Source organism: Leptodactylus fuscus, chromosome 5 (genome assembly GCF_031893055.1).
Source record: "Leptodactylus fuscus isolate aLepFus1 chromosome 5, aLepFus1.hap2, whole genome shotgun sequence".
Lineage (NCBI taxonomy): Eukaryota > Metazoa > Chordata > Amphibia > Anura > Leptodactylidae > Leptodactylus > Leptodactylus fuscus.
Window position 1 is genome coordinate 103,551,272 of NC_134269.1, and position 14,501 is coordinate 103,565,772.

Below are 14,501 nucleotides of genomic sequence, written 5' to 3' on the forward strand. Positions count from 1 at the left end.
GTCGACCTCCGAAGTAGTCGCTCTTCAATGACGTCAGACGTCACTTGACCCGGGACACAGGCCTGGCTCATGTGACGTCGGATGACTAGGCTGAAGCCTGCACGGATCGTGGAGAGGTAAGTAACAGTGTTTTTTATGTTCCTTACCTCTCCCGGTCAGCCGATCATTATACTCGGGGGTCCGAAAAGACCTCCGAGTATAATGATAGCAGCAGTAGCGGCTGTCACCGGGCCCCTAATGTCCCGGGCCCTGTGGCAGCTGCCTCTGCTGCTATGGCGGTAGTTACGCCACTGTATACATATACCTTGTAGGATATGTAAAGTGTAATGTTATTTCTAACAAGTGACTGTTCAGAATAAGCTGTCGCATGTGCGTATCAGGAATAACACAGATTTTGGCCATGTATTATACTTAACTTTTTCTAACAATTTAGGGTATATTCACATGGGCAAAATACTTGTTGAGAAAATGAAATGTCTATTTTGGCTGTTAAACTTGAGACAGACTGAGCCAGGGCAGTGATTTTGGCCATGTTTAGATGCTGTTAAAATCCCATTTAATGGGCTTATCTGGTGGTTTCTCTTAGGAAATCAATAATACAGTAATATAGGTGTCTATAGGAGTTCACTGTGCAAAATCTGCCAATAATACACATTAAAACATGTGAACAGACACAAACTCGACTTATTACAGAGAGAGAGAGAGAGAGAGAGAGAGAGAGAGGCAGCGGCATGTAGAGCGTTACAGAGAAGTAAGGCACAGTACACGGGATCTGTGAATGTAGCACTTGTGGACACTACACTCATGTTTCGATGTGTTTTTGCCTTTTTCCTTCCATCATCCTCCTGCCACTGCCTTCTTCATAGATTTCTTTGGCCAGCATGTAACTTGATCTATCACTGAGCAGATATCTCCATGTAATACAAACTTTTCTGCTTTTGCTTATACTATTGATCTATGCAAAGTTTGCGGAAGTTATAATTTCAATTTAGTGGGGAAGTTCTATGGAGTTAATGTGTCAGAATTCTGGGTCAGAACTTACCCCCAAATTTGCTCTTAATCTGACGCATATGTAAAATGCATTTTTGAGATGTTTTGCCTGTATTTTGCTGGTTTAGAAGACTGTATAACAATGGGGGAATAGGTAAGAGATATGTATTGACATTGTGAGATGGCACTGAGAATGATATCCCAAGTGAATTTATCATTTATGCATCCTGTGACAGTGTTGATAAATCTGGCCCTACTATATAAAGGAAGATCACATAGTGTTAACATGAATGTGTTATACCATATCAAGTGGCCATGGCATCTACAAAATATTTGATTTTATTATACCGTTAGAAAGGCCATTATGTCTTCACATAGGTTGGAATCTATCTAGTAATGACAATAATAGGGATATTTGGAAATATTTCCTTTCCTTATAACAATGTGTACTATTGCCAACAAATCTTCCACGTGAGAAGGTAAAATACACAGCTGAGATGTCAGTGTCCCATAAGTTATGTTAGCATTGTAGGTTTGCACTGCAGCTGGGACAGGGGTCAGCCCTGCTATCGTCCGTTCACAGCCTCTTGTGTCCCAGGAAACCACATAGCTATGCAAGCAGAGGGTGAAAATAAACACTATAATGCACTGGCAGATTAGCAGTAGGCATACTGCTGGGTTTTATTTACTTCATAGCTCTTGCCTTAGGTGTCCTCTGGCAGAGTCACTAAGCTCCTTCTCCATTGCTTGCTGGAAGTGATCTGAAACCGATGCTCAGTGTGCTTTCCCAGGAACAGCTGGGCACTTTCTGGCACTGCCTTCTTCCAAATGCAAACTGGATACAATCGAGCGATTACAACGTTTGGTGTCTTAGCGTCAGGATTTTTATTCCCCAAACTGAATACAGCTTCATGTTCAATGTGACCGAACAACTTCATTAAATATTGGAGAATCCTGGGATTAAGTCTACGTACATTTGAAAGGATCTCACAGAAAGGAGGACTGCATTATATAGTTAGATGTCTTTAAGGGTTTGTCTTGAACAGAAAATTGTGTGTTTTCTAAGAGTTCTTATGCCAATGTAAATAAACACACACACATACCGTATGCATATATTTGTAATGCAGTTAATACAATCTTGGTGTACAAAATTGGTTTTATTCTCTCATTGAAGAATCTGACAAGTGCTGCTTAGGGATCTGTCTCTTCAAAGTGCAGCCTCCACTTTACATGATGTGGTTTTATAAGTCCCACTGGAGACCTGGTTAGTGACCCAAAGCCATATTCAATCCTCAGAATCTCAGGGTACAGAAAGATTTTACAGACTAGAGAGATGTCTCTACAGCAAAATAACAATGCCACAGGGATCCTTGCAGTGATACATAGCCCTAGCTTGGCACTGTAACCCTTTCACCCCAACACTGCCCATAGCATCTGCACAGAGTTGCTTGGCAACAGAGGTTATTAATCTTTCTTGGTCTGTTAAATCTAGTAGTGTTACCATCTGGTTCCAGATTAATGGGCGTGCTTTGTCCAGGAGAAAACAGGTTAACCAGATTGATGATATCTGAAATCGCACAACTGAACCTGTCTTGATATCTTATTTGTCCATTGAGGAATACTGTATGATTTCTGCATAATAATATTTAATGAAACATTCCAGTGAATTGTAGTTATTTAGTACAAATTAGTTGACAATATTAGCGATATTCTGGGACTGCTTGTTGTTTATACAGTAAGTGCCTGACAAACTAATCATTCCTGATAGGATGGAGCGAAAACCACAATGAATTTTAAGTCCGATTTAATTTAGAAGGATAAATTAGTTTTTAATGACAATGTAGAAGAATAATTAACAGAAGTGTTTATACCAATTATTTTCATTAAAGGCATTGCTCTCGTTCTACTAGCGGAGATGATATGTGTCAGTAATGAAGTACCTCTATTCCAGGTAGACCAAGGCTTCTTTTCGTTCTGTTCTTATCTTTCTTAATTAACCATTAAAGGGGTTATTCAAGACCCCTTAGGATAGTTCATTAATTTGAGGTTAGTTGGGGTCTGACCCCTGGCCCCCTCCAATCAACTGTTCTCCACACGGTGTATGAAGTCAGAAGCAGATGGCTCCATACACTGGGTTGTGGCCCTGCTGTGCTATTGCAACTCCGCTCTCATGCAAATTAATCACCAGTTCTAAGCACAGGATAGGTCATTAATTTTGGGTTCTGGACAACCCTTTTAAGATTTAGTTTTTATAGTAGGGAATGATTTTCTATACTCTTAGCAGAAAAATCCCATCAGTAAGTTCACATGTCATTGTATACAAAGCAGGGCTACTATGGGGCTGGGGGTGTTACTGGAGATTACATTTCCGGCAGCCCCATTAAAATGAATGAAATGCTGGTGATGCAAACGCACTGGAACTCCATTCACAAGGAAGCTTTTTGGAGATTTTTCAGTCCCCTATCCGTTTGATCATTGGAGACCCAGCATTCCAGCCCTGACAATGGGACCCTTATCCCATATCACAGGATGGAAGATAAGTGTCCATAACAGCTTAACCCCTTCAAGCCATGCTTCTTTTTGGCAAGCTATGCCCTTTAAGCAACCTTGTTGGGTGATCCAAAAATGTGTCTAAAACTCATAATATTTTTTGGCACAAATTAAGCCAAAATTCTATCTTTCCTCTCGTAAGACATGACAGAATTTTTGTTCTGATGGTTACAATGGGAATCTGTGCTTTTCAACTTGAAATCAAAGACTTATGGAGGTGTACAGTGACGCTTCACAGATTACTATGGGTGCAATATTCTGGATTTCTCATGGTGTTACCTAATATTTGTTTTTCTTTGAGCACCATATTTGGAAAAGCTTTCTTTTCGACACACTATACTGTAGCTCCAGTGTTAGGGTCCATTCACACAGAGGAAAATAATGAGGAATTTGGTGTGGAATTTTCCACGCTGAAAAAAAAGCCTCCCATTGATTTCATGTGCATGGAATTTTCATGTGAATGGACGCTGAAAAAAAAAGAGATCTCTATTCTCGTATGTTTGAGAATATGCATGAATAAGATTACAGGTCCAATAGTGGTATAGACCAGTGTGTCTGCAACTGAGATGTTGCCCCCTCTGATGCCCCACGGCTTGTCTTGTATTGGGGATACTGTGGCTAGGACTATGATTGCAACTTTTATTGGAACACTGTTGGATCTAAGGAATTTGCTATTCACACCATCTCCATGTTCTTATTTTGGTCTAGAGGCTATCTGATCACAGTATGAGGCCCAGTGGTAAAAATGGTTCAGCTATTGAGGCCCAGCTATGGAAGAGACCATGGCAGAGAACATGGTTCCTGATCATATCCTTGCTTTATTTTTTCTATGTTTGCATGCAAATTAATGAAAATGAAATATGAAAATCAGACTACATTTACATGTAATTGATTTCACTTAGATTTCAGAGCAAATTCTGCATCAGTTCTGTTGAAAACCTGCAGCCAATGCATATAAATGGGGTTTTCACAATAATTATATTCAACAGGAATTTTCCAGTTTTTTTTAATGCAGCTGTGAAAAAATCTTGTAAGAAGTAGCCTGCTATTTATTTCAAATGAAAATGCCTAGTATTCCACATTGAAGGACATTGTGGCTAATTGTCCGGTGAACCTATTGTATACCAGCCTCACATCCACTGCAAATCCGTGGCAGAAATCTGAGGACCAACCTCAAATATCTGGCCAAAAATATGCAATAGAGCCCGAACACCAAAATAAAATATTAACTTTAATTGCCGTGGGATGTATTTCATTATATTTAGCATAAGTTCATAAAATCATGTTGTTTACTGTGTTTCATTTACACCTACTGATGAATTTTCAACGGCCTGTAAGTGTGACTAAGGATTAGTTTACATCAGAATTTTTTTTTGTAATATTTGGTATAAAATACTTCACATTGGACTGTTTATTGACATGTCTTCTTGTTTCTTGACAGGACCAAAGGGAGCAGACTAATTATACTAAGAAATCACAAGGCACGATTTGGCTACCAACATGGCATCTGTAAGATGGAGCTTGGTTTGCACCATTTCCCACTTTATGCTATTAGCCACTGTGTCAGCTATCTCCCAAAAGACTTCACAGACAAAAAGAAATTTTACCACTTTCTATGCTGAACAAGCTGACTGGACTTTCAATCACTTGGTTGTTGATGAAAGAACTGGACACATTTACCTAGGAGCTATTAACAGAATCTATAAACTTTCTGAAGACTTGAAAGTCCTACTAACCCACCAGACTGGACCAGATGAAGACAACCCAAAGTGTTATCCTCCTAGGATAGTCCAACCTTGCAATGAGCCGTTGGTGTATACCAACAATGTAAATAAAATGCTGCTAATTGACTATAAAGAAAATAGGTTAATAGCCTGTGGTAGCCTGTATCAGGGCATCTGCAAGCTTCTCAGATTGGAGGACCTCTTCAAACTTGGTGAGCCTTTTCATAAAAAAGAACATTACCTTTCAGGGGTTAATGAAAGTGGCTCTGTTTTTGGGGTTATTGTTTCAAACAACAATTTGGATGATAAATTGTTTATTGCCACCTCTGTTGATGGGAAACCAGAATACTTTCCTACCATTTCCAGCAGAAAACTTACCAGGAACTCAGAAGCTGATGGGATGTTTGCATACGTGTTCCATGATGAATTTGTTGCCTCAATGATAAAAATACCCTCAGATACTTTTAATGTTATTCCAGACTTTGATATATACTATATATATGGCTTTAGCAGTGCAAACTTTGTGTACTTCTTGACGCTTCAACCAGAGATGACGTCCCCACCTGGCTCCACTACAAAGGAACAAGTGTATACATCGAAGTTAGTACGTTTGTGCAAAGAGGACACAGCTTTTAATTCATATGTTGAGGTTCCAATTGGATGCGAGAAAAATGGTGTGGAGTACAGGCTTCTTCAGGCAGCTTATTTATCCAAAGCGGGAACAATTCTTGCAAGGTCTTTAGGAATCAAACCTGGTGATGATGTTCTATTTACCATCTTCTCTAAGGGTCAGAAGAGGCGAACACAATCGTTGGATGAGTCTGCCTTGTGTGTGTTTGCTCTTAAGCAAATTAATGATAGAATTAAAGAAAGACTACAGTCTTGCTACAAGGGTGAAGGCACTTTAGATCTTGCATGGCTGAAAGTGAAGGATATTCCTTGCAGTAATGCGGTAAGTCAACTTATTTGCAAATGTGAATATTGAAATACAGTTGTCAGCAGTCTTCTAAATATTGGGAAATGCATTGTAGTTTTAATTATTGATCTTACAAATTGCTTGGTTATAATGTAAGGAAAAGTGGAAAATAGTAAAAACTGGGTGTGAAAGCGCCACTGAGTAGATGTAGGTTGATAAAAATCGCTTTATTGGTTCCAAAGATGCTGGTCTAGTGTCTTCCTCAGGCCAGGTTCCCACACTCTGACAGTGGATTTTACATTGGCCTGAGGAAGACGCTAGACCAGCGTCGAAACGCGTAGCCTTCTTTTCCCTCTGTCTTTGGAACCAATAAAGTGATTTTTATAAACCTAAATCTACTCAGTGGTGCTTTCACACCCGGTTTTTACTATTTTCCATTTTTCCTTGTGTTTACCCACCACCTCCCGGGTTGGTGTCCGGGAGTAGCTGCAACTGAGGGCTTCATCTTGCAAGTGCCAGGGCGCCAGTTTTTTTATTATTTGTCTATATTGGTTATAATGTACCACTTGTTTTTATGTCCATTTCCAACACATGATGTTCTAGTTTTGTTAAATTACATTTAAATCCAGATCATAATTTTTTAGATTCCAATGTGCTAGAGATAAAATATGACACTGGTTAGTCCTCCAGGGTCATAAAAGTCATAAAACCATGTAAGCTAAATGGATAATGCAACACACCGAAGATTGTTCTTTGTAACTAATGTAGAGAATTGTAAAGCCAAAAACTATATTGAGTGTAAACTACATAGGATACATAGTGTTCTATGTTTTAGGGGTATATCTTGATTTGGTACAACTGCTGGAATGAAAGACTGAAGTTTAGATCAATGTACTGTATCTTGATTTAGCATGTAGTAGGTGCCCAATGGAGAGTGTGCTTGTAATGGATATAGTTACACTGTATGCTAAAATTAATTTACAGTACTAGTTAGTTATTTTGCTGAACATATGCAGGGGGAGTTTTATAGATAAAGGGCACACTTTGGATAGATCTTTTTTATTTTTAACCTTTTTTAGAGATGCTATTTAAACCCTTAATCTTTGACCATTAGTATTCTGCAGTATTGCACCCACCAATAGAAGCAATTATATGTAGCATAGGTAACTCATAACAGCTCTTGTATAGACCATAGTACCCATCACATTTACTTACATACTATGACAATGCCTATGCAATCTGGGTTGCTAAATGAGTTCAGAATAATTGTGCTCAATATAATTGAGGTCTTATATAACTTGACGTGAAGTTTATAAACTCGGTTAAGTTATGGAAAGTCACCAATTGGCAACCTAAAATACTTTTCTAGTTTTTTTCCAGTAGGATTTCCATTTGCATTCAGGGGTCATGTCTGGTGTTGCAGTAATATTATATACATACAATATACTTTAGTACAAACAATACCAGACAGTTTGGAATTTGTTATATTACAAGCTACAAGTCATAGACTTCAAGAGGTTGGCCACTATCAGACCAATATTAAGAGACAAATGTTATTGTTTGTATAATAAAAAGTTGTACAGTTTTCCAATATACTTTCTTTACCAATTTCTTACGGATTTCTGCTCCCTTTTATTCATTCTGCTTACTCTCAGTGTAAAAAATTCAGTCCATGAGCATGTAATATACAGTCCATGGTCATGTGATATATAGTCCATTGTCATGTGATGAATACACAGGTGCACAGCTCATTACCAGACAGAGATATGATTACTGTGCTGTGACCAGGGGTGTAACTAGCAATACTTGGCCCCATAGCAAACTTATGATTTGGGCCCCCCCTAACATAGCACCACCTTTCCTGGTCCCCATACAGTATAACACCCCACTTACACAAATTATAATGTACCAAAGTTGCCTCCTCACAGTATAATGTCCCAAAGCAGCCCCTCCTCACAGTATAATGTGCCACAGTAGCCCATGCAAAAAGTATAATGTGATATAGCAGCCCCTCCACACAGTATTATATCCTATAGTGGCCCATTCACACAAAATCTTGTCCCATAATGGCCCCTTCGCACAGTATAATGTGCCATAGCAGACTCCATACAGTATAATGTCCAAAAGTGGCCCCTCCTCACAGTATAATGTGCCATAGTGACCCCTTCAAACAGTATAATGTCATATAGAGGACCCTCCACACAGTATAATGTTTCATAGCAACACCTCCACACAGTATTATATCCTATAGTGGAACCTCCACACAGTTTTACGTCCCATAATGGACCTTTCACACAGTATCATATCCCATCATTGTTCCAACGGTGTTGGTTGCAAATATTGCAAAAATTTCAAGTTTAACAGAACCCAAAATTTTTGTGGCACACCACCCACAAACTATTATACCCCCAAGTATAATGATCAGAGGATCCATCCCATTCAAATAAATGCAACTGAATTGCAGCATGGCCATGTGACCAATAGGTATGATGTCACTTCCCAAGAAGAAGGAAGCAGCCATGTTTTCGAAGTTCTGCAGAATCCCTTTAACTTTTCAAGACTGTGAAACACCTTCAATGACAGTTGTTGATTAATGTTTCCCCAATATACATGCACTTTTGTTTCCCTCGAGCACAGAGACATAGCCATAATGGGTACCGAGGTTTTGCATTGAAGTTCAGGAGATTCAAGTTATGCATCTGACTGAGCATGTATGTGTTGTGACTAGGGATTAGGAAATAAGCCCCTGCCAGATACTTGTTATCTCCCATGAGAACTGAAGGATCTGGAATACTGAAATTCACTATGCCTGATCTTTGTTCCTCCAAACATCATCTGTCAGGACCCAACCATACACATGAGTTAGGACATAACCATACACATTAGATGGCAAGTTTGTCTGACCTTAGTGTAATGTCTATGGCCACCTTTAAAATAAAATATTTATTGTGAGTCAAATCAAATCAAATCAAATCGGGTGTTTTGGGATAAATATAACAGTCCATGGAGTCTCATCTTCCTCTTATTTGGTGACAGGTGAGTGCTTTTCTTAAAGTGAAATTTGTGCATCTCATTGTGAACATGTACAGATATACACTGTCTACCATTTAGTATTTGGACACTTGTGATAGAATAGAAAACAACATTTATTCACATTCAATAGTTGGTAGAGCCTCCACGAGTTGCAGCCTCAAACCTCCGGGGCACGTTTTGCACAAGTCCTTCTATGATGGCTAGTGGTATTTTATTCCATTCGGCTTGGAGAAGACATGTAAGATCTTTCACCGATTTTGGACAGCTGCAGTTTCGGGGGTCTGCCGACTCGGGACACATTCCGACAATCACTGTTCACGTTCCACTTCGTAATCACATAAGCCACTGTCGATTTTGGGTAATTCAGTTCGCTTGCTATTTCCCTTAAGGATCGACCATTTCTGTGTTACCCAACCATTACCCCTTTCTCGAAATCGGTCAACTCTGTACTTTGTGGCATTTTGCTTGCGACTAATGCCATTGCTGTTCCCTACACAATATTTAACGGCTGAAGGCGTGACATACATCACGACCACAGATATCTTCATTTGCATTTGCATGGGTGTCCAAATACTTATTGGTAGACAGTGTATCAGTTTAGAAGCTGTGTATAGGAGTGGAAGTACCATACTATACTTTCATAGGAAATAAAGGAGAGGTGTTTTTCTAAACTTGCTTACACCTTAAAGGAGATGCCCAAGCTGGATAGACCCCTCAACTATGGGAGCCAACCTGAGGCAGCTTCCCCTTCTTGCGATGGGCTTACATCTTTGGGGGTAGGTTCAATCACATACACATTTCCATTGTAACTACACAAAATCAGTGGCCATGTGCTATTATTAGAGCAAGGGATAAAAAAAATGTCAGTTTCAATCTCAGGAAAATCTAATATTGATGTCGTATCCTGAGGATAGGAGGATAGGTTATGAAATGTTAATCTGGGAGAGCCCTTGGAAGGGTTATTTGCAAATGGTAGAGTGTGGGAGTGGCCTTTTCAAGGGAGGGGCTTCTTTGTGGCAGTTCCATTGAGTTCATTAGAGTGGCATTGCACATACTTGACTGCTACTACATTTACACAAGGGACTCAGGATCTCTGTTTTCATGATCAGTGGTGGAGTGGTGGTCCCACTAGTTGGACCTCCAGTAGCCAGATACTTATGACCTATCTAGGGGATAAGTTGTTATTATGTAACAATCCCTTTAAGATGTATGTGTACTCTAATTGTAGCTGTAGCAGAGGTCCTATCTGTGACTTAATAGGCATACATGTAAATGTACTGAAATGTAGCGGCTCAGTTTTAAATAATGCTGTAACAATCCAGTGTACTGTAAGTAAAGGTCTTCTGTATCTGTACTACATACATAATCATGACATATTCCTGCAATCATACTTCCATGAAAATCTTCCTTTTCGGAGCTAATGTAGAGACAGAGAAGGAAAAGTAAAACTGTATGGTCCTGAAAAAAAGCCAGGGGACATAAGGATCAAAAACAGGGGTAGAAAAATGTAAGAAGACTAAGCCAAACAGACATTTGCCTGAGGTTTACTTACAGAATAAAACATGCATAAGTAAGAAATCAAAGATAATTTTTCTATGTTACTGTCCATTTAATGAAGCAGTTACATTTACTATTACTTCCCAAGAATGGTTAGGTTCCCATGGGGAGGAGATCAGACGTTCAGATACAGATAGTCCCCTCTGGCAGTAATAGGGTATCTTTATTTAGGATGGTTGGACTCTTGTTAGTTTATTTGCTGTCAATTTTCCAGCTACCGGATTATCACCTCTGGCTTCTGTATTTCCCTGAGGTTATCAAGGTCATATGAAGCTGAAGATGTGCTAAAGATATCTGTCCATACACTTCATGTACTAATAATGAAGAGATAAGCTACGCACCACATTGATGAAAAGCTATTTCAAAACAGCCCAGAAAGCACTAAAAATGTTAATATTTTATTCAGCGTAGACACTGATGTACCGCTAATGACAGGAAGCTGAATGCAGACAATGATTATAATGACCCATAATGCACTGTAAGTGGAAGGTAAAAGAGGCTGCCATCATAAACGTGTTAAAATAAGCCTTGACGTGATGAGAGAAAACACATTTACTTCTTATTTAACTCACTTTTTGAAAATGAAAGTACTTACAAGATAATGAATGGGGCAGATTTAAGGTTGGATTGAGCGTGATCTGTTAGATATTGGGCTGTTCATAGATATCTCCGTCTGTATAATACTAAGTTGTACAGTTTGACTGTATGTAGCAGTAACACTCATATAGCAGTTAATATAGGGGTGCACCTGCTTTGGTGCAGTAGGGATTTAGGGATTACAGGTATTGTTTTGTTTGTGTCCCCTTACCCAGTGGTGAGAAGGCTCTTATTAAACTTGAGTCATGGTTTCCTTCACTAAGAAGTGACTCCTGACAGGTCAAGTAGATTGCTTTTGTATTATCATATCATGTTTACAATTATATTTCTCACCAAAAGTTTCCCTTTAAGCTACAGTTGGCTTGGTGCAGGTTTGACTGTGGTGTAAAACTTGAAAGAATTCTTAACTTCTGCAATGGAGTATGATATCCTGGTCAGATTCCCACAATTCAGTTTCCCGAATAGTGAGCGATTGGCAAAGCTAGGGTGTAGCAATATTAGTAATATAGCAAGGGGTCGCCAACAGTGATCAGAAGGCAAAAACTTGGCAGACAAGATGGATCAGCATATTGGTCAGGAGTCAATACCAATACTACAAGAACCAGAAGACAAAAGCAAAGGACAAGGCAGGAGCTTAATGTGGGGTCAAGACAAAGGTCAGGATCAAAGGTTAGGGCTAAAGTCAGTAATAGAGGATCTAGTAGCCAGGGGATGAAAGTACTATAATCTGAAAGCAAGGAATCCATAGCAGTCTCTCCTTTTCTTTTACACTGCTCTATATAACCAGTGGTGAGTAAAAGGTGAACCTACACTTTAATAGATTTGTAAGATTTACTGGGTACAAGCCTTTCTAAATAACAGTTATCATTGAAAGGTCACCAACATTATTTTCATTGCTCAGCTTAGTATAATATGCTGATATATATCCAAAATGAAAAGCAGAATAGAATTGTTATCGTTTTATGTCAGGTCAAGATATATTACTTTACCATGTGTTACTGCCCCCACTGCTGGATTAAAGGTTACATACTGTACAGCAGTCCTGATAATTCATTGAACTTAATATTCTTATCTTGCTTCCATTATCTATCTATCTATCTATCTATCTATCTATCTATCTATCTATCTATCTATCTATCTATCTACCTGCCTATCCATCCATCCATCCATCCATCCATCCATCCAATAGTTTAACTATAACCGTATTGGTATTTTGTATACAGAAGCCTACACTGCATATTTTCTGGGTAAATCTGGGTAAAAATAGCCCAGAGTGAACAGTCTGTGAGGCACTGTAAGAACTTTGCTTCAAGCATCACACTAGCTTGACTGCAGGGAATAGCATTTTGTTAGATACACAGTTCCTCTCTGCAGTTTTCTGACTTTTTTTTTGGAAGGGGGTGGATTCTGGAATGGAGAGCAAAATTATGCCTTAGGATGGAAAAAGGTCCCCATAAATGTAACCACAATATATTTATAGCATATGCGTTCTTGAAATATTCAGGTACATTCCTAAATATACTGTATACATTCCATTAACAATTGTGTGTAGACTAAATACTATTATCATTACTATTATTGTTGTTGTTGTTGCTATTATTATTATTATTATTAATAATAATAATAATAATAATAATATATTAATAATAATACTCATTGTTTTATAGTAAGTAAAATCTATACTTACCTTAAAGTAGTTTGTTTGGATAGAAAATGAATCATTCCCTAGCCCTGCTATTGCTTATATATTTAGTTGAAAAGGATTTTGTGTCATGTTGGACGATATGCAAAAGTCACCATGCAAGGGTAATGTAGACACCTGCCACAATTGAAATGAACAAGAGTTATATAAAGTTATGGTGATTTCAATGTAAGAAAGGAGAAGAAAAAAGATACTGTATATGATATATGAAATTACCCAAGCGGTGGCGTAACTACCATAGTAGCAGTGGTAGCAGCTGCCACAAGGTCCGACACCTTACGGGGCCTGGGCCCCCTCACTAGTTAATATGCCAAAAAAATAAATAAAAAATAAATTTTACTTTTTGAGGCCCGATGCCCTAAGGTGTTGGGTCAGACTTCGTGCTGGAAGAAGATAGCTGTGCAGGGAATTCATTTTATGGAGTAAGCAGCACAGTGCTGAGGCTTTCTGGAGAGTGAGTGGAGACTGGTGAGGTGAACCCATGTGTGCAGGCAGTCTGTACAACACATAGTACTATGCTGGCAGCTGCCTACTGCTCTTTCTCCTTTCCAAATTACAATAAGTGTGCTGACTGGTGAAGAAGGGGTTACAAGTGCCACATTCAGTTTTTGTGAAAAGTGCTTTTAGTGAGGATTGTGGGCAAATGGGGCATAATACTGTGTACAGGGTCACTATGGGGCATAATAGTGTGTGCAGGAATGTGCGGGGGGGGGGTGTCAAAAGTTCGCGATGGAGCCCCGCCATTACTAGTTACGCCACTGTGCGCAAGTATAATATTTCCATACCTACCAAGTTGACAGGCATAGAAGTTGGGACTCAAGAGCCAGGGTGGCTCACCTACACTCAGAGATGCAAGAGAAAACTGAATGCAGTTCTCTTTTGAGAGATAAAAGCAATGCAATGTAAAGAAAAGCATGCATAAGCTTTCATGCACTTTTTTTTTAAATTAAGCTATGTTTGCTTGCCTGGATTTGCGCTGGTCGCCATATGATTATCAGCAGTAGGTTTTGATGCTGCAACACTGTGTCGTGGACTTCATTGGGACATATAGACTTTACCGGGAGCCATGCTGTTCCTGAACAGCATATCTGCGGGGTCACAGCTTGCAGATCTAATATTGATACCTACCCTATGGATAATCCATCAATAGAGAAACAGGATAACTATTTTAATGAGATGTGAAAAGAGCCTAAGGTTATGTTACAGGGGTGTCATGTTTGGGTCATATCACATACAATAAATACGTTACAAAAGTATTATAACATGAATTTCCTATGCTTATGGCAGCAAAAGCCCCGCCAGAACAGTGTAGCAGATGGCTGTGTAACATAAATATGACCTGATTTGCTTTTTTCTTAGTTCTTGGATGGTGGTAGACTAGGTAAATGGAGCTCTACTATGCTAACGTTCTGTGAAATTAACAAAACTATGC

At 39.0% G+C, this 14,501-nt stretch overlaps 1 protein-coding gene across 2 annotated transcripts in view; it reads left to right on the forward strand.

Moving 5' to 3' along the window:
• PLXNA4 (plexin A4) overlaps window positions 1-14,501 on the forward strand; it is a 751,018-nt gene that overhangs the window by 68,032 nt on the left and 668,485 nt on the right. For both annotated transcript variants that reach the window (XM_075273936.1, XM_075273935.1), the window contains exon 2: window positions 4,982-6,216. In XM_075273936.1, the coding sequence (XP_075130037.1) occupies window positions 5,041-6,216 (1,176 nt within the window). In that variant the 5' untranslated portion in view covers window positions 4,982-5,040. The remainder of the gene's footprint in view (window positions 1-4,981; window positions 6,217-14,501) is intronic.